General features: G+C 39.8%; 1 protein-coding gene across 2 annotated transcripts in view; it reads left to right on the forward strand.

The window, feature by feature from the left end:
- LOC144246076 (uncharacterized) overlaps nucleotides 1-23,850 on the forward strand; it is a 183,418-nt gene that overhangs the window by 106,798 nt on the left and 52,770 nt on the right. For both annotated transcript variants that reach the window (XM_085574560.1, XM_085574559.1), the window contains exon 6: nucleotides 22,295-22,343. In XM_085574560.1, the coding sequence (XP_085430686.1) occupies nucleotides 22,295-22,343 (49 nt within the window). The remainder of the gene's footprint in view (nucleotides 1-22,294; nucleotides 22,344-23,850) is intronic.

The raw sequence follows: 23,850 nt of genomic DNA on the forward strand, positions 1-23,850 counted from the left end.
TCTTAGTGACAGAAATTGCTTTTTCTTACTGCCTATCAACAGAAAAGGAGCTATAGATATATTCCCTGGCAAAATCATCCCATTGAAGGCAAGATATCTTTCTGAATTGCAGAATGGCCTCCTTAAAGTAAATGGGCCATTAGTGATTGAATTCAATCATCCAGATGATAGCTCTAGCTGGCATGGGGGCTGAGTGCAATGACAGATTTTAGTCCATGTCATGGCAGTCATCAAGAGCTCTCCAGAGATAAAGAAGGAGGTGCTTGCTGGGTCACCCTGAGAGATGGCTGCATCATGCCTAGGTATGTGCTAGCTGGGATGTTGTTAGTGGGTGTGATGCTGCAGCATGTTGGCTTTCCTGCACATCACAGCAGCCATGAGGGATCTGCCTACAAATGGCCAGTGGGGAGGAGAGAAGCCATCTCCTGTGTAACTGCACTTTTGTGGTTATCTCAGTCCTCTGAGGGTCAGCCACCTCTGACTGGGCAGTGACTGCAGCATGGCGATGGAGGTCATGATGGCCTGAGCTCTTCCTTCAACCCTTGGTGCTTTGTAAACCTGTACCTGGAGCATCAATCACAGCAGAACCACATGTCTGCCCTGTGATCACTTCCTGGGAGACAGCTGCCTGTTTATTTCTATTGCTTTGCTTGTCTGCAGAGTCTGGATTAATTGACACAGTCAAAAAAACCCCAAACTACACCTTTTCATAGAATGGTCATTTTGATTTAAACCCAGCCACTTAGCCACTAACCTGGCAGGCAGGTCTAGAAGAACAGGAGAGAGAGCAGCAATCAAGAGGACCTGTGGGGAGCAAAGCAGCCCCAGTCAGTGCCCTCCTACCTCCAGGTTATTTCATCAGCCCTAGACTAGCAGCAGAGAGGTTATTTTGTCTACCTGGAAACATGGATTGATGTGCCTCGAGGGATGTGCTACAGGAGAGAAGTTTGAGATTACTTACCTCTGACTGTTTCTGTGATAAAATGCTGCAGAATTAGAATTGCCACTGACTAAAAAACATGATAATTCAAGAAATCTGCTGGACAGTTTCAAAAAATTCACATGGTTATCTGTGTATGAAGAGGGGCAACTGACTTTATAAGAAAAGCATGGAATTAAAACCTGCTAGGAACCAAATCCACTTGCTACCTACATAGTAGACACAGATACACACACTGATATTTGTTCTGCCTGAAGGGTAAACACAAGGCTCTCATCTCTGGAACGTGCAAATCTTAAAACTAGTAAGTTAGTGGAGGAGATGCTGGGTAACCAACACGTAAACAATGCTATTGGCATCCTAAATTCACATTTTATAGCTGTGATATTAACATAGGTGGGCTACAAACAAAATCAGAGCTTGTCTTACTGTGATAGTGACAGTTTCATATTATCTGTTTTCTTCAATTTGAATACACAGGCCAGCTGTACTTCCCAGTCAATTCCTATGTATTTTCTAATTTGACAATGAAATTACTCAGTTGAATAACTAAGAATTTTTGTAAAATATGTTATTATATCTCTGTTGCTTGACAGTGCTTATTTAAATAGCCATAGACTTTTGGATCCAACAGATTTGGAAAAGATGAGCTGGCCATGAGAAGCTACCATTTCACCACAAAAATCTTCAAGTTATCTTTGTAGGCAACAATTGGCCCTGTGTGGACAATAACTACTCTACAGATGTAGCTCTGCATTGTCCTCTTAGGCAGCCTCCCTCCCTAGGTGTGACTGTAAGTTAACATGCTGCTGTAAAATCTGGCTTGGGCTGCCAGGTCTTTGATTAGAAACAACCTGAAGAACTGAGCTGGATCAATAGAGTCAGTTTTAATTAGGGTGTAATAGTGAGTGTCAAAAGCTGCCAGACTCTGACTCAAACAGAATAAGAAAGGATCAGGAGCTACCCTCAAAGGTGAGTAAAAAAGTGAGTCTGTAGTAGATGGGCATTTTGAGAGAAATGAGAACATCATTGTTAAGGTTTAGGAAAGCCAAACAGCAGGAAAGTCAGCAGCATGCAGTCTGGGATCTTGGCATAAAAATGACAATAAACATTTTCCCAAGTTGTTTTGTAGATGCTGAGCATATTACTGGTGAAATCAGTAGCACCTCAGCCTGGGTCCTTTTCTTGGTGCAGAGTGGCTGCCTTCAGGTTATATTAATCTAAAAAGACATGAGATAGCACCAGAACATGAACTGAATTTTGATAAGTGTTTGCTTTTAAAAGGTTATAGAATTTGATTGCAATCAGCAGCTCAGGGTATGCTAGTCATTTTCAGACTCCTTCCATATGCTTTGATATTTGGCTGTAGGTACTTGCATAGTCAGAATTTTAGTAAGTAATTCAGATGTTCACACACAACTTTTAAGAGCCTGATTTCAGTCCATCTCCTTGATTAAAGTTCAGGTATTTCACTAGTCATTAACCCAGTTCTCTAGTAATGCCAAAGCTTTGCCTTTTGGCATATTTCTCTGGCTGTGATATGGCTTTTCTGATAGACAGTTCTTGCAACCCTTTGTAAAATATATGTTGAAATATTAACCCATACTTAATTTTTGCTCTGTTGATACAGAATCTGTCACAAGTGCACTGAGAATATTATTTCTTTTAACAAATACTTTAATTTCTTTTAATGATAAAGCTTTTATTCTACAAGGCAGTATTGGGACCTTATTTACCTTATGTTCTGTTGTCCATTAAAGTTCTGCCAGAATAAACCAAATCTTTATTTGCCATTATTAGTAAATTTGGGAATTAGATCAGAGTTTGGGTGCTTGCCCCTGATAAGAAAATAAGTAGATAATTATTATAATTAATCAAAAGGCAAATACCTTCAAGAGGTTGGGAATTTTGTTATCTTACTTTACAAAAAGTAAGAGAAATCAAGCAACCAGATGGGCTCCCAGCCAAATGGTTATCATATTATAACCACATGGGTCAAATTGCCTAATAATTTTATATTCAAACATACATACAGAATAAACATTTTTCCAGTTTACAGGAAAATGTAATGTCTTAAATGTCTCAGAATAGTCTGCATTTATCCATTTTCATGTAGCTGGTGTTTTATGATATATTTTTATATTTGACTGTGGACACGTGTCCTTTCATTAGCTGCAGCTATGTTGCCTTAAAGAAGTTCTTGATCTTTAGCTTATTCTCAGGCACTTATTGCTGCTGCTCTTTTGGAGACTGAAACTTCCAATATGCTGGTGGAGCTACTTGTGAAACTCTACTCATTTCAGTCAAACTAGGTTAGCAAAGATCTAATATTTATACTATGACAAGTCTAATGAATTCGATTACCTTGAAGGGAGAAGCAAAGCAACTGTATTGCAAATATCCATCTGTCCCTGCCTTGCCAAAAATTCCTGAAGCCCTCCACCAGACCAGACAGAGAGCCTGAAGAGTCAGCTTTTGTGAAATTCTGTGGTCAGATATCAATTAATTAATAATCTCCTTTTTTTTTCTCTGCTGACTTGCAAGAAAAAGAAAAGTTTAACAGTATGGTTAAGTGAAATATGAATAACAATTTTCACATATACAGGGTGAAGGGGAACAGTAGTGAACCACATAATGGAATAAGACCAAATGGAAAAAGCTTCACATAAGCTTAACTCCATCAAATTAGTCTCTGGTAACAGCAGTGAGCCAGGTAAAATAGTAACAGGTAAAATAACGAAGTTTTCTCCAGAACAGGAGGAGCAGAGGGAGAATTACCAGCCAGTTTTGCAGATGAAAAAAAATGTTTTCTTCTTGGGAAAAAAAAATATAGCAAAGGAAAAGTCAATAGTAGGAAAAGTAGCATCAGTAAGAATTCTTGAAGCAAGAGCTCTACCTAGGAAGTTAACAATGTGAAATGCATTGTATCATGTGCTTAAACTTCTCAGAGGGCTGCAGAAGCCTGCCTATGAGGGCTCACCACTGCACAAGGCATTGGAGGTTTTTCCATCTGTAATATGTTCTGAGTTTTCCCTCTAAATTTTTGAATAATTAGCATAGCAGGGAAAAATGACAGCAAGAAGATGTAGCATGGCAGGTGACATAATTTTTTCATTCTGAGTGATACTGTCAAAGGGCTTAATCCTGCCCCTTTTCACGCCGTGTTCTGTATCCCATTGGAGTAATTTCAGAATTATTAATAAAATTTCATTCTTTTACAAATTAGCAGAACTCATTTTGTGGTGTTAGCAAAACAGAGTAGAGGTCAACAGAGTTTATGAGAGGAAGGGAAGAGTAGACTGAGAAACTACAGGGCAGGGACGAAAGCAAACAAGCAAGCAAATCAGACTAGGACCAAGAGTAACCTCAGTGCCATGCAAACTGGAGAAACCCAGCACGAACAAAATGGACAAGAAATCCAGTGCTCTGTGACAGGCCACTTCACTCACTGAATATAGCATATTTTAGGTTAGTTCCCTGTAATTATAATTATTATTTCATAACAAGTAACTAACTTTGATCCTGCGTTAAGTGTTTTGTGTAATGTTACACTGTTATAGCAATATGCATGTGCTGTATAAAGTTTTATGCATTCATCAAAATTTTGCCCAGGTGAGGGGTTGGACAGGAGGTGTGGGCCAGGTGCTAGCTGAGGTCAGACTTTTGCAGTCAGGATGGGATCTGTTGAGCTCAGGGGCAGGGAAGACGCAATCAGAGGGTCACAACTGGGCAAGTTGGTGGAGGCCACCATGATGCTGTGAAAACAGGAAGCACAGGAAAACCATGGAGAAGAGGAAATTTATGAACAAACTGCTGCAGTAGAGCCCACCACTGCAGGACCCTTTGGGTGAAATTGTGGCTCTTTTGAAGACATGGAATTTACCCTTGGATTTAACGTAACAAGAGTGCCCCCCTTTCCTATTGACACTACTTTGTTTGCCTGCTAAAAGAGAAGCACTTTTAAGTTTTGCTAAATTTTGTATTTATATTTTTAAAATCTTTAATAAATTATAAAAAAAGACCTTTTTTAAATTGAAAGCACATTAAATTGTTGAGTGAATATGTATGGATCACACCCTTTATGAAAACTAAGCACTGAAAAACTAAGAAATAAGTATAATAAATTCTTATACTTTGCCCATTTAAAAAAAATTCATTACTCCTATAAAGTGCAAAATCATTAATTTTCCATTGCAAAAAATATTTGCTGTGTCATGACCACTAGGCTTTTAGTATATAATTTTCATTTTGCCATCTAATATTTTTAAGTGACAACATTGATAAGGAAGCCTCCATTAGTAAGCTTTGTTTAAATAATTTCATTCTTTCAGACTGACTCTTAATCTTTAATTAACAGGAAGACCTTGATAACAGAATGGGTCAGGTCATTGGCAAGAATAGGTAGAAACCAGGTATTCCAACTGAGAATCATTTTTTATCACTTAAACTGTCCCTTTTTTAACTAGAAGTTTTCAGAAATAAAATAAGCTAATCTTGAAGTAATAGGCAGCTTGTTTCAAGAGATTATTGGAATTGGCTGTTTTTCCTTCTATCTGAGCTAAGAATTTTGATACCCAGGGTTATATCAAAACATAGTTGTCTTGAGTATGAATGTATGTCTGTAATGCTGTGATTACCTTTAAGACCCCCACATTTTTGTCTTATTTGTCTGACAAATCCCTCTCCTAACTGAGGAAAAATAAAATTATGCAAAATCTTAACTGTCACTTAAATCTAAATTTCTCATTTTTGTGGTTACTAATGGGAACAGAATGTCGTGTTGTTTAAACAAATCCCTAGAGACTGAGATAAAATGCTTCCAAAAGGATATGGATTGCTCCTGTTAATCTCAATGGCATCTTAACTGTGATATAAAGTAAATTGAATTTTGCTGGTTAGCCTTTCTTACATAAGAAGAAAGTGCCTATCAACCAAATTGATAGGGATAAAGTGAAAAATGAACAAATGAATGAGACAATTGTGCCACTACCTGTGGAACTTGTCTACACATGGTTTCAGCACACAAGAGAGGAATAAAGAACACAGGAGGATTAAAAATCGAAGTACACATATAAAAAAGAAAAGTCACCACTGATCTAAATGTGAGACAGAAAAATATAAATCACATAATTGTCCAGTACAAGGGCTTTACATTTTTTCTCAAGTTCTTTGGATTCTTGAAGTATTAGCTAAGGTCAATACAGGTTGAGAACACCTGTAAATGAAAATTCAAACTATACTCCTAAAATTAAGAGAACTAAAGGAAATGGAGGTTAACCTATTGCAATATTTAAATACAAAAAAAATCTGATGACAGCCTTTAACTCCCAGAATTTCTTAACTGAAAGGTGAACAAGTATTTTCACAGAACCAAATAACTACATTGTCTTTAAGGTGGAATTTGCTTAGTAAGCTTGACTACATAATTGTTGCCCAGAATGATTTCTCATTTGTAATCTTTGCCAATAGTTTCTGATTAAAATCCTGTGGACTTCATTAACAAGAGAAAATTATGTCAGCTTTTCCACTTTAGGAAAATTATAAAGCTCTTGGGTAAAATAAAGTGAAAACTTTTTAAAGAAAGGATCTTTTTAATGTGCATAAATTCTTCAGTTTTTGTATTAGGAAAATGTTCTTCACCCAGAGGGTGTCTGGGCAGTAGAACAGGTTCCCCAGAAAAGTGGTCACAGCATCAGCCTGAGAGAGATCAAAAGCTTTTGGACACTGCTCTCAGGCAATTGGTGCGAATCTTGGGACTGACTGGTGCTAGACCAGGAGGCAGACTTTAATGATCCTTGTGGGTGCCTTCCAATGGATGATATTCTGTGGTTCTATGATTTTATGACTCATTCAAACCTGATGACATGAAATTACCAAGGCAATGACACTTTCCTGCAATTAAGATCATGAGATCTTAATCCAGATTATCTGTTTGTACTGCTAGTCAGGTAATAAGATATTTAATAAAACTTATTAAAAATAAAATTAGCCATATCATGAAGTAATTTATTGAAATATTCTCCTGTGGGCCCCACCCTTGTATACAACTTCACTCCTGGATACGTCTTCTCAGATTGTGTACCTACTTGTGTCACAAAATACATTAAAAAGTGAATAAAAAGAATCTTGAGACTTACAGAAAGCCCATGATATCTCCAGGTTTCCAAAACATATGGAAGCTACAATCCTTTGTACTTTACCTCTACCCTTGGGACTGATATTTCATTAATGCAACAGGACTTGTATAGCAGTGTATTTTATGTTACAAGAGTATCATTTTGCATAATTCAAATGAAAAGATAAATATTTGTATCACATGCATTGAAATTTAGAGTACTGCTTCATTTTGGAAAGACCTCAGAAATAACCTGGAAGTAGGGAGATGGAGAACAACACCGAGCTTATTCATCAATAACTTCTGACCATCCACCTTTAATCATGAAATTCAACATGCTGAATTAAGTGCCCAGCTCCCCAGGGCTGAGACATTACTGTTCTCTGGAAGCTGGTAGGCAACAGATGAATATAAATATTTCCTTTAATGAAAGCTACTTCTACACACAGTGGAAGTGGCAAAGAGAAGGTCTCTGAACCTGGTTCCTAAATCAGGTTTTGGATGCAAATGTCTGTGGTGACTGTATAAGCCTGAAACCATTTATAAAGGAAAAAAATGAATGGTTTTGAAGACCTGACACAGACATAGAATATTGTACTCCATAGATCCATATACTGCATACATAGATATACAGCATACTAGTGTTTCATTTTGATCATTTCCCCAGAGGCTTTGCCAACCCCCAGGATATTAATAATTCCACCCTAGGATTCAAAGAATTGGGATGAAATTCAATATTCCACCTTGGTCCTTTCAAATTGTTGCTCTGCTATTTCCTAGATTTGGTTGTTTTTTCTTTTCTTCATTAACCCTTGGTCTGTGCTGAAGTGTATCACTTCCACTGGCAATTCAATGCCAGAGGATTCCCCATTGTCAAAACTACTAATCTAAAGTAAATGGAAATCATTCCCCTCACACAGAATGTTTTTAAAACTAGAAATATTGATTATCATGGTTCCAAGATCGATGGAATAAGATAAAAGAACAGAGACTGAAAGAAAATCAGTCCTTGGGAAAAAATAATTTAATGCTCTACATATTTGTTTTCAAAATATTCTGATCACCTCATATATATCAATAGTTTTGAGAAATTTATTTCATTGCTTCTGAACCTTCCATTGTCAGCTCCTCAATGCATAGAACACAGAGGTCTAGAAACAAATGTGGTTTTCAAGACAATCACAACATGTAACCAACATGTTGCAAATTTCTTTGTTTGCAGATTGAATTTTCTTCCTCCTCCCCAAATAATGACAACATTTATAAGGGTGAGAAAGTGTTGCAAGGATAATTAGGAGTTCTGTGGCCTCAAAGCATCCTGCCTATATCGGCAATTAAGTCACCTTCCTTTTAGGGGAACAAGCACTTGTATCTGTTTTCATGGCCTTGAGACATACAATCTGTATGTCAGGGTCATTGAGAAGAACTATAAAACATGCTCCTGTCCATCCTTTGGACTTGTGGTATTCTTGTGGAGGTGTGAGTAATTCAAGATGTCTTAGATATCTTCAGAAAACGATGAAAATTCTCCACATCTTTTAGATTACATGCATCTAAAACTCCTTTGCTAAGGACCCAAAACCTTCCCAGCACTTCAGTAGTTTTAAAACTGGAAATGCTCCTTCCTAGATCAGAAATGCTGAATACATCCCAGTGCTTGTTGCTGCACAGTTATCTTGCCCATTACACTGGCAGCGCAGCATGGCACAGAAAATGGGGAGCTGATCTTTCCTACAGGGGTAAGATTGTAACAATATAACAGAATTGGGTGAACATTTCAGCTCTAGATTGTCTTTGCTGGGCAGAACTATGTCATGTGAGCACTATTCTGGTAGTCTGGTGCTGCTTTTGCAATTTTGTGCCACAGCCCGGTGGATTAATTTACTCTAGCCCTAGAAATTTTAGTACTGAAGGAAATTCAGGCTGGTTTGGTAATGTCAGCTGCTAAAAATCACAGGTACTCTGTGAACTAGTTCATAAAACTCTGGTCTCATTTCAGGGGGTTATGCCACCAGCATTTGACTTGTCACAGCAATGGGAATTCAGATCTGCTTGAGCTTGGCACCAGAACCGAGGCGGCTTTGTGTCTTGGAGCAAAAGGGATGTCAGGGCAGGTGTCCTAGCTCTGCCTGTGGATGAGGTTGATCTTCGTTTTCCAGCAAGTAATTGTAAATATAATTGAAAAAGGAGGACTGTAAAACTACAACCCTCCCTTGCCCTAGCAAGATATATATAACCACTTGCTGTTGAAGAAGGGGACACCCCAAACAACAATGTGCTCTGAGAAAAACAGATTGATCTATCCACGTATCCATACATGATTATTTATCCATATATATTTTTCCCCTCTGTGACCATCATGCTCCAGGCAGCCATGGCACCTTTCTCTTCTAGGAGTGCTAACTATCCAATTTTCTCTGCTTTAGGGTTAACAGCTTGCCTGTGAGCAGTTTTTGATCTTTCACAGGTGCTATCTACCCTTTACCTCTCAAGTTGCTCAGTTGATCAACAATTTTGTGAGACCTTCTGAAGTCACTGAATACTTGAGAGCTCCTGTATTTTCCCTAGCTGGTTTTAAATTAAAAAAAAAAAAAAAATTCTTTTTTCCTTTTCTTCCCTTCGACTCTCTGATGGACAGGGTGTACGGCTCAGAGAGGCAGCCGGGGAGCAGGTGGGGGTGGAATGCACTGCAGGACGTGCTGGGGATGCGCAGGGGATGCGCAGCGCTGATGCATCGGCGCTGCACAGGGGCCGCAGATCCGGCTGCGCGGGGCGGGCTGGCTCTGCCCCGCAGCGCCGGGCTGCCTGTGGCTCCCAATGCGTCTCTGTGAGCTGTGTCCGGGCCGCAGCAGCCCGGCCCGCAGGCGGCCTGGCGGCTGTGCGCAGAGCCGCCGCCTGGGAGCGGAGGCAGCGCTGCGCGGGCCCGCTCTGCATGCAGCCGGCGTGGGCAGGAGCCCCGCCGCTGCGGCTGCTGTGCAGCGCTCACGGCTGCAACACAGTCAGACACGGCACCTCTGTAATTTGTCTCGACGTGATATCATCTTTTGTCTCAGCAAACTGACCCTTTTAGCTGTCTTAGTTCTGCTTTCTCCAGCTCTTTCCATTCCGTGCCAGCAGTGACAACGGGAAACAGCAGAGGAGGGAAGAAATAGCATATTCAGGTGGTGATAGCAGATATAATGACTGAATTCAAAGTTATTCACTGTTTTGAGGTGTTTGTGGATCTCTTGTGGTGTTTCTTGGGGGTTTTTTGTTGTTTTTTTGGTTTGGTTTTTTTTTTTGTTTGCTTTGTTTTCCTTTTGGTTTTGGGGTTTTTTTGGTGTTTTTTGGTTTGTTTGTTTGTTTGTTTGTTTGTTTGTTTGTTTGTTTTTGTTTGGTTTGTTTTTCTTTTCTTTTTTTTTTTTTTTTTAGTTGAAGCATATGTCCACCTGTGAGGAATTGTGAGGAATTCTGCCAGTATTACCTGACTCTTCTAGCTTAATTCAGCTGTTTGAAAATTACAGTGAATCTCACTTAAGAGATGCCATATAGGGGCTATAATATAGTTCCTTTTTTCAAGCAGCACTTTGCATAATAGTTGCTCCTTTAAATATTTGGGTTTAGTTCTCATTGTTGCTTTGTGCTTATAGCTAAAAATGCTGAGACTGATGTAAGTGTGTCTGTTCCTGAAGGGGATTTGCTGTCCCCTTCTGCTCATGCCCTGCTCAAGTACATCCTACTCTTCCCCAAAACAGGAGTCACTGGAGAGCAGCAGAGACTGACTGTCACACTGAGGAATTTCCTTTTTGCAGTAAGGACAATTTATTGTGTCCATGTCAATGCAAACATTGCAAAAATGCTACAACTTCTGTCATCTCTGCTTCCCTCTCCTGTTGACCCTGAGACACTATGTAGGAAATGAGAGGAGTTCAATAAACCAAAAGAGGCTTTCATAATAGCTATTGAAAAGAGTTTTATTTAGCAACTAAATCACGTAACACAGTAGATAAATAAAGAGTAATGCAATACAGGTTTAGCATGGAAAATTAATGTGCAACAGTGCTAAAAATAAATTACCAATAATGATAATGCTAAAACAAAAGACAAGAAAAATATAAAAAACAGAGGGAGGTAGTGAAGATCAAAATTAAGATTATTTCAAAATTTCTAAGAAAGGAATTGAATGTTTGAATGTTCACCTAACTTGTATTCAGAAAGAAAATTTCAAGGAAATGTTGAACATGGAATACTGATACCCTTTTTGATTATCTTGGTCGATAAACAGAAGTTTTCAATCTATACAAATCAGTTGTATATAATCAATCCCATGTTATCTCAGATAAAGACAGACAAAAAAATTATCTTTGTTGGGTACTTGCCAAAAAAGTGGCTTCTTTTTATCCAAAGAAAGTCCCGTTTAGTCTCTGTCTTGCACCTCTGACTTTTTCTCATCCTGTAACTTAACTTAATGCTAAATTGACCTAAACTGCCTTTAATATTAGCTAATGTGTGTTAAGACATTATTCATATACTTACCCTGTTATATTTCTTGTGTTTCTCATATGTGATATCCTACATTATCAGAAATTAAGTACTATACTGAGACCAGCTAAAAGAGTGAGGATTAAATGATAGCCCTTTGGTGTTCCACAGTGGTGATTTTAGGATTTAGGTTGGATGGTTAACAATCATCATCATCATCACAGATTTTTGTCACTTTAGTTTTGGTGTTTTCCCCTTCTCACTGTAAATTGGTAGTTTGCAAATAGAATTTCAAAAGGAGTACCACAGATTTTTGTAGCACAGTCTTTCTCTTTTTTTATAGGGGATCTATGAGAAATGTCAAAGCAATTATCAGCAGGTTACAATAGTGTCAAGGAGGTGGTCTTGAATAGTTTTCATAGACCTTTTTTCTTTCAACCATTCTACAATACAGTAGGGGCTGAAAATAATACGAAAATGGCTCAAATATACATTATGTGATAGATTACTGTGATAAAAAAAGTTATGAGTATTATATCACATATAAAACTGTTAAGGACTAATATGTCCAAATACTCATTTCCAGGTCTTGGAGGGGAAAGCCTTTTTCCCCCCACCTTTCTTCTCTCATTTTCTCTGTCTCTACTTGCTTATTTCCACTGTATCAGAGAAATCTGAATTTCCATTGTTAAGTTTAAGTAGTGTTTTTCAGCCTGTTTTCTAATCAGGGGATGAAATTCTGATTGTCTCTAGGCAATGTTGTGCTTGGCTGTGTGATTGCCAGAGTCTAAAGCCAAATTGGAAATTATAGAAGAATAATATAAACTGGAAAAAATCCCATGTAATTCCTATCCCCAAAAAGCTACATAGACATAGGAAAAAAAAATTATTGACATTCGCAGATCTAAATGTAACTGAATCTTGTGCATCAATTTTATGTATTAATTTGAAATATTGCATGCACTTGGAAAAATGGAGGCTGATAGAGGAAAAATACCATGCTGGTATTTTGGGATGAGAAAGCGTGTCTGAGCGGCAGCAGCAAGTGGGTCACGGGCAGGCAGAGTTCAATAAACAAAAGCATATGTGCCCTGCAGTGCCTCTTGCCTTTCCCTGGAGCAGAGTCTGGGAAGCGAAGCTTGGCGGCGCAGCGCGGGCCGGGAGCGCTCTCCTGACCTTTCCAGGGCACAGAGCTGCTGGCACCGGGCACCTCCCAGGCTCGGGATGCCCTCCCGCACCGGGCACCTCCCAGGCTCGGGATGCCCTCCCGCACCCGGCACCTCCCAGGCTCGGGATGCCCTCCCGCACCCGGCACCTCCCAGGCTCGGGATGCCCTCCCGCACCCGGCACCTCCCAGGCTCGGGATGCCCTCCGGCACCCGCTCCCGGCGCTGCTGGAAGGGGGAGGCGGTGAGGACCAAGTGGGTCATCCCCAGCCCCTGCTCTGCAGGATGAAGGGAAGGAGCTGCAGTTATCCCCTCTGTTCTGGTACGCTTCAGCTCTTCAGTGCCTTTTGGAAGGATTTGCCTGCGTTTGTTTAACAGTGACTAGCCTAAGGGAACTCCAGCTGGGGAGGAGCAAAGGTGCCGGCATCACCTGTCTCCAGGCTCCTGGCCTGGATGTGACAAGCGTTTCTATACCTTTCCCGTGGCTACATTGCTAAAAGCTTTAAGAGTGATGTATAAAACTATGTTCTGCCACCACGTATTATAGCACATATTACATATATGGATTTGTATTGTGGACAGGATCACGGTGGAGATGATTTAATGAACAAAATACTCTGGTAAGGTGCATGGTAAATGCTATTTCTTTTGCATCTGCAATTTTTCACAAAAATATGTAAGCATATTACTATATATACATTTTGTTAAACAAATAATAATACCTTACTTGGCATATTTAAATTAATTAATGATCACTTTTCCTTCCCCTAATTCAGTTATGAAAAAATACCAGTTCTTAAAGGTAGAGAAATCACTGGGTCCCCTGGTTTCCCATACAGCATGCGTCTAGAGGCTTCAGCCAAAAATTTCCATATCCAGGCTAAAACTAGAGCATCCTTTTGAGGAAGACAGCTTATTCAGAATTTTCAAGCAGTATAGATCCAGCATTGCTTATTTTCACTGTTACTGGGGGAGCTACATTTCTATTCTGGCATTACCCAGTTTGCCTTCAGGCACTCTTGTTATGCCAAGTGTGGTAAAAAACACTTCTCCCTCACTTCCTAGAGGTTTCCATTAAATCTCTGTAAACCATGTGTAAACCAGTTTAATCTAATTGGCAGAACCATTTTAGTAGAAATGTGACTAATGGGTCTATCCAATGAGTGTAGCTGAGTCCAAACAGTCTGGAGTACCAGGCTTGTCATTGTGTTGGTTTCTGGTGGTTCAGCAAGATGCTGAGGAGTCACAGCTCAGCCACTCAGTGCCCATCTGGCAGTGTCCAGTGCCCTCCTGGTCTGTCTGCCTTCCCCTAACCCAGCTGTGCAGGGGTTTTATCAGGGGTTGAGGAGAGACATGTGCCCTTCCCTGCAGGAGAATATGCAGGGAAAGAGTTACTGGAGCTGAAGTGCTGTAACTCATTAACTGCCATAATTCAATTTATTTCGTGAGCTCTACTACAGTCTCTCCTGGGGAAAGGTGTGGTTTTAACCATGCTGCCATTCTTTTGTAGACGCACAAATTGTAATTTAATATCCATCAATTGCCTGGTGTTAGATTCTTCAGTTAGAATTACTTAACTGGATGAAATGAGTCCAAATGAAGAACTTCATCTCTATTGAGATGGTAATGCATTAAAAGACATCTTTTATCGTGGTTAAGGTTAACTTTAATTTAAAAAATATTTTCGTTTAACAAAATGTGTTTATAGAAAAGACTTGTGCAGAGGAATTTCTTGCCTATATGCACAAGAATGTAAATGGTTTTTTATTAATAAAAAAGAAACCCAAACACCTAAAATGGAAAAAACACCTACAAATGAATGAACAAGTGCTAAGAACAAATGTCCATGAACTGCAGAACTGGTTTTTATGGCTCAGTCCCCAACTATCTTTAATTTTCTCCCTGCTGGAAATCATACTGCCATAACAGTGCTGGCAGAAAAGATCGCGTGTCAACGCTTCAGCTGCTGCGGGGAGTGTCTGGTGTGGGAGCTGCGATTCCCTGTCTCTCCCCATGCAAGCTGGGCTGGCTGAGGCACTCATGTCCTCCTTTCCTGCTTGCTCTGCTGCCAGAGAGGCAGCCTCTGCAAAAGGTGAAACACACAGCTGGGGGAACTACCATGGGAACCATCATATTTCTTCTGTGAAAAACTTCCTTTCCTGTAGGCTTAAAACCATTTTCTGTAAAAAAATATTTTTTCCCTGCATATTTACATTAGATATTGTCCTGGCATATAAAGCTAGGCAATATAAATTGCTAAATTAATTAACAAAAGTTGGACTCCTAACAAGCAAAACTGCTTTTAGTTCCTGAACTCAAAACACTTAAACTATTATCAATATTTATGTTTCATCTAATGTTTTGGTCACAGAGATCTCTGTTAAAGATTCTCCTAAGACATAGCTTTAAAAATATAGCTGAGAGAGGTAAGTCCTCCCTGCCTCTATCACAAGTCAAATATGTTTTTTCAAATCAGAGCTCAATTAAACACTGCCATCTTATATATTATGATTAATGGTCATGGATCCATCTTCTTCTTTATTCTTTGAAGAAACAGATGGGCGTCATTTACTTCTTGGCTTTTTCTGGCATTTTTTCTTCAAACTTTGTCTAATGCTTTATTTTTATGCTGTGTATAAAAACCTCAGTCTCCCTTCAGAGCAGTATTATTCTGACCATGGTATTGGGACTATGACAAAAGCTCCCCTATTCCCCCTATACTCTCTTCCTTTCTCCTCCCCATTAGCCCTGAACTGCTCCACCCTCTCTGCCCCACTCCAAAAACCTGAGCTGTTCTAGTCGTGCTGCTAGTATTTCTCTCATACTTTTGAATCCTCTAAACATGTGGTCCTTAACTTGTCCCGTGTTCAATGTCTCCCATCTTAGACCAAATCCTGCCACTCTTTCTTATATTTGGCCTGTGGAGGAGACCAACACATTCTAACATGGCAAAGTTTGTAATTCCAAAGTTTTGCGATTCCAGCCGTCCTGAGCTGAGCCGTCCTGCCCGCCTTGCCCGGCAGTGTTGTGCTGTGTTGGGTCGCTGCTCACTGCCACGCAGCACCGGGGTCGGGATCACTGCCCACCAGCCAGAGCTGCCCACAGCAGCTCTGCCCTGGGCAGTGCCAGAGGGATGCAGGAGCAATGCCCTCATGGGCAGCATGGGCAGTGGCAGCACTGGGAAACCCAGATTTTCTCAAGCCAGGGAAAAGATAGGAAGTGCAGTGGAGACTGGGGTTACTTCGCTCTCTTATAGATGGTACATGCTTTCAAAATATTTATAATCTTGGGGGGAGAGGCTTGTTTTGTTATTTTGACAACAAATTAATATTGTGTGTATTTTTTTAATTTTCCAATTTATTTGGAGATGTACATACAGCAGCAAGGTCAAACTCTGGTAAAATCCCCAAAACTGGGGAACTTGTGTTTTGACTATCTTATTCATTGTAAGCTCAAGGAATTTGTTAATTCTGTCAGCCCTTTGACATTTTTCTCTTTCCAGGGTGTTGATTCACATTTTAATATACAGATAGGGATGTGACAGGCAGTGGACAGATGGAGGTTTCCCACCTCAGGGGATGCAGGGGTTGGATTTTAAAAAGGTGCTGGGTACTCTTCTTCTAAAACTATAACCCTCTTCAGGTGTCTCAAATCAAAGGACCACCAAAAGAAGTATAGACTATTAATTTTTCTCTGTTTTTAATTAGGAGAAAATACACTTTAGCCTTTCCCAGCCTGTGAGATTTTGGCTGTTTCCCTTGTATGTCTTTCAAACTAAATGGCACAAGTCTGGGGTTGCTGCTACCAGCTGGAATCAGAATGACTTCTGGCAGCAATTTGCTGGTCCCTGAGGACTTGGGACATTTCCATGTAATCCTCCTAATCAGAGGAATGTGGCATTAATGACATAGCTTTTCTCTCTGAGTCAGTGTGGAGGCTGACACTAGTTAATACAGGATAAGGTATCAAAGTCACCTGATAGAATAATATATTTAGAGAGAAAATTTCTTCTTAATTCCCATCAGTAAGCCTGAAGCAGCAGCACTCATATTCCTCTGTAGCTAAGGGACACAATGTGGTGGCCCATTGCAGCAGGGAAAGCCCCCCTTGCTCCATCCAGGCTCGTGCTCCCCATGCCCTTCCATGGGAATCCTACACACCAGAGATGGGGTGGCCTCTGGCCCCTGCAGGACTCATGGATGAGAGCCAGGCTGTGGGTGGCAGTGAAAAAGCTCTGATTCCCCTCTTTGAGACAGCTATAATAACATTTAAATTTAAATATAAATATAAATAACATTTAAATATAAATATAAAATACAAATAACATTTGAATATAGTCAAGCCCTTGAGATGTCATGATGGTTTTGGGTCAGATTTCATCTGCCACTGTGCTTCACATTTGTCCACTGGTGGGATTCTATACAGACACTTCCAGCCTTTATTATCCTCAGAGCTTTGTGTCAAATGCAAATATTGTTGTTAATTGCTATTTGCATTACAAGAGCAATTACATCTTGCTGTTCTTTAATTCTGGATTTATTGGTGAATATTTCCAACACTAATTTAGCATAGAGGCTTTGCCAAGGTGAAAATTGACTATTTGTTTTGTTACTTTGCCAAAGTCTAATCCAGAGCAATTCTTTGCCTCTTGCCCAATGACTACCCAGTTTTCTTCATAGTGTCTATGAGGCTTGGAATTCCCAGTATTAGGAAAGAAACTCCAGTATTTCATTCAGTCCCAAGACAAGAGTCCCTTGTTGATACATACAAAAGTTGGATCTGTGAGACATTTTGGGTAGCCTAATTCATTTCATCACATTGTTCATCATGGTTTGCCCTCATTACATTTGCTCAGTGCCTCCTCCTTGGAACCACAGCTTACAATAACTTGCTGCCTTCATTATGTGTGAAAGGATGGAGTATCTACAAGTGTCCACATATGTAAGCCCTTGCATATTGAATGAAATTGTTATTCTGGGTGTGTTGGTTTCGCACTGCATTGTTCTTGGGGGGGGGGGGGGTGCATAGAGGTCTGTAAGAAGCTTCCAGAAGCTTCTTCCATGCCCAGCAGAGCCAATCCCTGATGTCTCTGAGGAGGCTTCTGGCCAAGGCTGGGCCAATTAGAGATGATGGTAACACCTCTATGATACCATATTTAAGAAGATAATCAAAACAAAAATTTTAGTGCACTTTTCATTCCTGACAGAGGAGTAGGTGAGAACATGTGAGCAGAACAACTCTGCAGACACCAAGGTCAATGCAGCAGGAGAGGGAGGAGATGGTTGAAGCTCCAGAGTCAAGATTCCTCTGCAGGCTGTGGTGATGACCATGGTGAAGCAGCTGTGCCCCTGCAGCCCATGGGGATCCATGGGGAATGCAGAGATCCACCCTCAGCTCATGGGGATCCACAGGGGATGCAGAGATCCACCCACAGTCCATGGAGGAGGCGCCCACACCAGAGCAGGTGGATGCCTGGAGGAGGCTGTGACCCTGTGGAAGACCCATGGAGAGGGGATCCTGCTCCCATGCTGGAGCAGCCTGTTCTTGGAGGACTGCAGCCTGTGGAAGAGGGACACACACTGCAGCAGTTTTGGGAGGACTGCTGCTCGTGGGATGGTGTCACATAAGAGAGGTCCGTGGAGAACTGCCTTCTGTGGGAGAGACCCTGCAGTGCAGTAGGAGAACAGCTTCTCTCTCTGAGCAGTGAGAGGAACCATGGGTGATGAACTGACCTGTAAACCCCTACTCCCTGTCTCCCTGCACTCTTGGTGAGAAGGATGGAGGGGTTGGGATGGAATAAGGTGTTTTTAAGGGCCTATTTTACTTTTCATCATCGTATTCTGATTTTGTTGCTAATAAATTCACTTAAATATCTCTATGATATTTAGGTGAATGTTTTGCCCATGATGATATTTAATGAATGAGCTCTCTCCTAGTCCTTATCTCAATTCACAGACCCTTCATTATGTTTTCTGTCCTCTGTCCAGCTGCAGAGGAGTGAGCAGCTTTTGTGGGTACCTGGGATCCAGCCAGGGTCCAAACACAAAATCTTCACGTGGACACCCGTAGCATTTACAAATAATTATACTGAAGTAAGTATTATGGAATAGATTTTAAAGCACTTTTGTCCCAAGGGCTTTTCTACATGAGAAAGTCATATAAATAGTACAAGAGTTTAAAATTAGTTTATTCTATGGGCACATGCCTCCAATTCCTTCAGATTGCAATTTTCAAGCTATTTGAAAAGGTTTAAAACAGGTAACTCTGCTCACACAGGAAAGTTAGTCCAGAAGAGCAACTAACTGTATCAGTGTAATTCACTACATTGGCACTGAGAAAGCTTCCTGTATGACCAAATCCTAAGTTTTATGCTATCAAAAAACACCCCTCAAGACCTGTGTCTAGGTTTGTATTGCTAAACAGTATTTAAGATAAAATAAAATAAACTTTTAGACTAAAATATTAAAATATTTTAAAGGGAGCATTTTGCTGAAACAAGCTTGCCTTTATATTTGGGTGAAGGCTGATATTCACTTTTCTCTCCTACCACTATTACTTCCTCAGGATGGTAAAGGCTATGAAAATGGTAACTTTGTGCATCCATCCTTTTCCTAGTATTAAGCAATTCTTATGACATTTATAGTTTGCTGATAGACTGCAGAGAAGCCAGATGCTTTATGGCTTTTCTACATTGCTATTGTCAGATTCTTACAACTGAGTGAATACAGTATGAGAGCATAAAAATGAAAGTCTGTGTTATGCCTTAGCCTGTGCTAAATTAAATCTAGGTCTCCAGAAAGAGATAGAAATTCTAGATGTCACATGTCTGGGCTGAGACCATGTGTTTCATTCAAAATTCACTGATAAAAACAGTAATTACGTGCTTTGAATTTTTTAGGGGTGTTTCTGAATTTTTGATGGTATTTTCAGCCAGAGTGCCATGGCGGGGCCATTTATATCACCTTCTCCCATAAAGATGCAGTGCTACAGCAACTGTGATCTTTCTGTACTTTCTGAAGGAGAAAGCAACAGGAGAAGATGGGGATCTACTTTGCAATGATTTTTGTGGTTGTGAAACTGGAGGAACTTGAATTTAAACCTTCTGTAAAAGACTTTCCCAGAGGTACTGTATTCCAGTAAAATCCATTGCCCTCTTTTTTCATAGACAGTGTAATCAAATATAATGACATCTATGATAATTTAAAAGTTCTGACTTGCTCACAAGTGGGGAGAAAGCATATTGGAGCTCCTCAGCATGTCAATGAGTGACCCCACCACCAAACAGCTGTTACTTGATGATGTGCTGTGGAGAAGCCAGATAATTTATGTCCTTTCTACATTGTTACTCTCCTTAACACAGCTTCTGTGTCTTTCTCAAATCTTCCACTGGCATACAGAGACCACAGAAATTACAGTAAAATCAGTCACACATTTATCAGATTGGGGGAATAAATTTACTTGTTTAGTCTTTGTTTGCTTTTGCTTTTTTAAAAAAAGAAATTAATAATGGTACTATTAAGATCATTGCTCTGTGGTAATTTAATCCCACTGTAGTGAAGAGCTGTGGTATCCCATCTACTTACAATCTTTTTAATCTTTATATTAAGTCTCATACACACTCTTTCATGTAATCCCAAGTGTGAGGGAGAAGATAGACTTCCATTGCCCTCCTTCCTAAAGCTCTTCCTCACTACCACTTTTCTTCCACTCTTACTTCTCCCTCAGGGGTCTAATGATATCACATCTTCCACTACTCTAAGTCCTTTCTAAGACCAACTTTTCTGTCCCAATATTTACTTCTGTCATTGAACAGGCCTTCAAGTGTCTGATAACCCTGGGAATGACACCTTTTGTTAATGTATAAAAGAAGAAAAAAAAAATGAAAGTGGTGTTCTGGTGGCTCAGATGTCATTATGACTTTGACAAAACTAGAAATTAAACAGATTTTAGTACTTGGGTTGCCTTTTTCAGGGGTTAAACAGGCATTGAGACACTGTATTCAGGGAATAACTTGGACTCATCATTATTTGTTCTAAGTAGAGTGAAGGAAAAGCATGAAACTATGTTTGATTGCCCGCTTGCTTGTCCACCTGCATGGTATACACCTGCCAAAGCAGGGGTAATGCTGCCATTTCCCTTTTTCAGCATTAAGGTGTGGGTGATATGTGGGGTACAGCTAATTAAGAAATTATTGCAGAACATATTTTCTAAGTGGCAGTGCTGAGTCAACAAAACTGAAAGGTTTCACAAGGGATATTTTTGAATGTAATCTCTAATCCAGTCTCACAGGAAGTCATTAAAATGTTTTGTTTTAAAAGGTCAGTGTATTCTCTGCTTGATACAATTTATTATATGGAAATTGAAACAATAAAGCAGAAGAAAATATTCTTATATTTTATGAAGAACCTTCTTTGAATAATATTTTTTACAAAGCATTGCCTTTTTGTCCTTATTTTCCAATCTCAGGATATTCCAGCTTTGTCAAAATCCAGAGAGGTCAGTTTCAGGAAGGTCTTTTGGTGGCACTGTCCAACCATCTAATTTCTCTGCAAGGTTCTATTGCCTTTGTAGGAATAGAAATGGAAAGATAATATCAAGTCTGTCTGTCTGTATAGATATTACATGTTCAGACAGGGCAAGTAAGTGGCCATAGAATAAAACACAAGAAGTTCCATTACTCAACATGAGGAAGAGCTGTTTTACGTTGAGGGTGGCAGAGCCGCCCAGGGAGGCAGGTGTGCTGCTCAGGTGGTGTGTCCCTCTCTGGAGACATCCAAAACACACCTGGATGTGTTCTTGTGTCACCTGTGCCAGGTGATCCTGCCTTGGCAGGAACCTGGACTGAATGATCTCAAGAGGTTCCTCCCAGCCCTGAGGATTCTATGAATCTGTGATTATGTGTGTAATTAACTCTGTTGTTGGAAACATGACTCCAGTTTGCAAAATCTATTATTTTACAGCTTTCTTTACTTCTATAGGTACATACCTTCTTTGGAAATTGTGTCTTTCTTGCCCATGACGTCTTTCCATTCTTTTTTATTTTGCATCTCTTCAGGATGTTAAACTAATATTTCACAGAATCACAGAATATTTTTGGAACAGACCTACAAAGATCATCAATTCCAGCTTTTAAATGAATGGCCCATAGAGGGATTGAACTCCAACCTTGGTGTTTTTAGCACCAGGCTATAACCAACAGATCTAATCTCAGGGTATTTGTCAGAAAAATTTGTAAACCTTCCTGACGTATTAAAATACAGTAATACCTGACAATTTTTTCATCACAGCTTGCAAGACTGACTATGCAGACAAATATAAAATTATAACATTTTATTCAAACTATATTATATTTGTTATGCAAAAAATAGTCTCATAAACACATAGTTAACAGAAAAATAAATTAGATTACATTAATTGCTTTTGACAAAAGCACTCATGTAAATTGAATGCATTAAAATTGTTGATACTGAAAAGAATTTTTAAAGTGATAATTTCTTTAATGCTTTGTATAAAGCCACTTGGAGAATAAAGTGACTGCATACTTGCATTTATGACTGATTTCATCCAAGTCACTGTTATTCCTGAAGTGGGCTATATTTTCTGTTCATCACAGGTCCTTCTGGAGATTTGAAGCCAGAAAGAAACAATAAGATCTGCATTACGTAAGTCCTACAATGTCACAGATGAACTTTTTCATCTGTGTGACACACCAGTGCTGCTTATCCACTGTCCCAAGCTGCTCCATTACTGCATTTCACTAAAGGGACCTCAAGTGAAAACTGGGAATAAGGCCAGGATACATTGCTAATTTTGTAGGCTTGTTTCCAAACAGTCTTCTCCCAGAGCACACTGCCTGTGTTCCCGTGCCACGGGTGAAGCGTGTCAGCTGCTGGGTGCAGGCTGGCGCGTGACTGGCGTGTGCCAGGGCTCTGGGGCACATGCCTGGGCTGGCATCGAGCCCATTTCCCCACAGCAGGACTGACTTGAGAACCAGGCAGTTAAAAAACAAGTGTGTGAATCCTGGCATTGGTAAATCACCCAAATTTGGCTATTAATCTTTTAACAGATATGTGTTTTATTGTTCTGTAGGAAAACTCCATCAAGCAACTGAAAGATTTTCCCCAGTGAAATGCAGCTTGCTGTATATTTTCTCTTTTTTCACCCATGTTGGCATTAAATAACAGCATATTTATATTTATCTGCTTTTATTTCTTTGTTTCTAGTCTCCTTACCTGGCAAATTATTTGAGAAAAGGCTTCTTACTGCTCTTTGTTAGGACAAAGCTGCTGCTGTATCTGTACAATTGCAGTGAGATTTGGATGCACGTGTGTTGTACAATTAGCAAAGACACATCCTATAGAATAAATTAGTTATATAAATGGAAAGGATGTCTGTCAATGCTGGGAGTAGCTGCCAGCATAGCTGCTTTAGTCCAATACCTCAGCTCCACCAGTACACTACTCACTGCAGCACTCTTCTCACTGACCACTGTCAGTCATGGAAGGCATTTAAGAATATGAGTGGTGCTTTTCTGAATTATAGTCTCTGTTTTTAAATATATACAAATGAGCAGTTAAACAAGTGAATTTACATTCTGCAGCCCACAGCTGCATCCCTGTCTTTAAATTCAAGGTGCTATCCCTAAAACAACAACATTTTTCTTCCTTGATTGCACCTACCTGATGTTCCTGCAGGCACATTTAGGAATACTATCATTGCAATTTGCATATCTATTTTAACTCTTTTAAACTGTGTGTTTACAACAATACAATGACAAAATTTGTCATCCCAAATGACTTTCTGTTACTGGAGGGTCAATGCTTTGCATTTTTTGTTTGAAATAACACAAGAGGTACAGCCAAGGGCAGGGGATGAAAAATTACTAGACTTTACAATCAGCATCAGGAGCATCCACAAAGGAACAATAGCAATAATAGCAAACGTTCATCTGTGAACTTCATAGGATATCATTAAAAGCTGCTTTCCTTTTTCTTTAAATAAATACTTAATATTCTGTTTTCAGTTTAGCAAAAACAACATTTAGGAATCACCACATTACTCTGGATCGGTATCAATTTGCCTAATAGATTATTCAACCCCTGACAGCAGCCAATACTGGCTGTTCAGAAGAAGGTACAAGAAACACATTAATGATCAATTATGGAAGAA

This window comes from Lonchura striata, chromosome 3, assembly GCF_050655825.1.
Source record: "Lonchura striata isolate lonStrDom1 chromosome 3, ASM5065582v1, whole genome shotgun sequence".
NCBI lineage: Eukaryota > Metazoa > Chordata > Aves > Passeriformes > Estrildidae > Lonchura > Lonchura striata.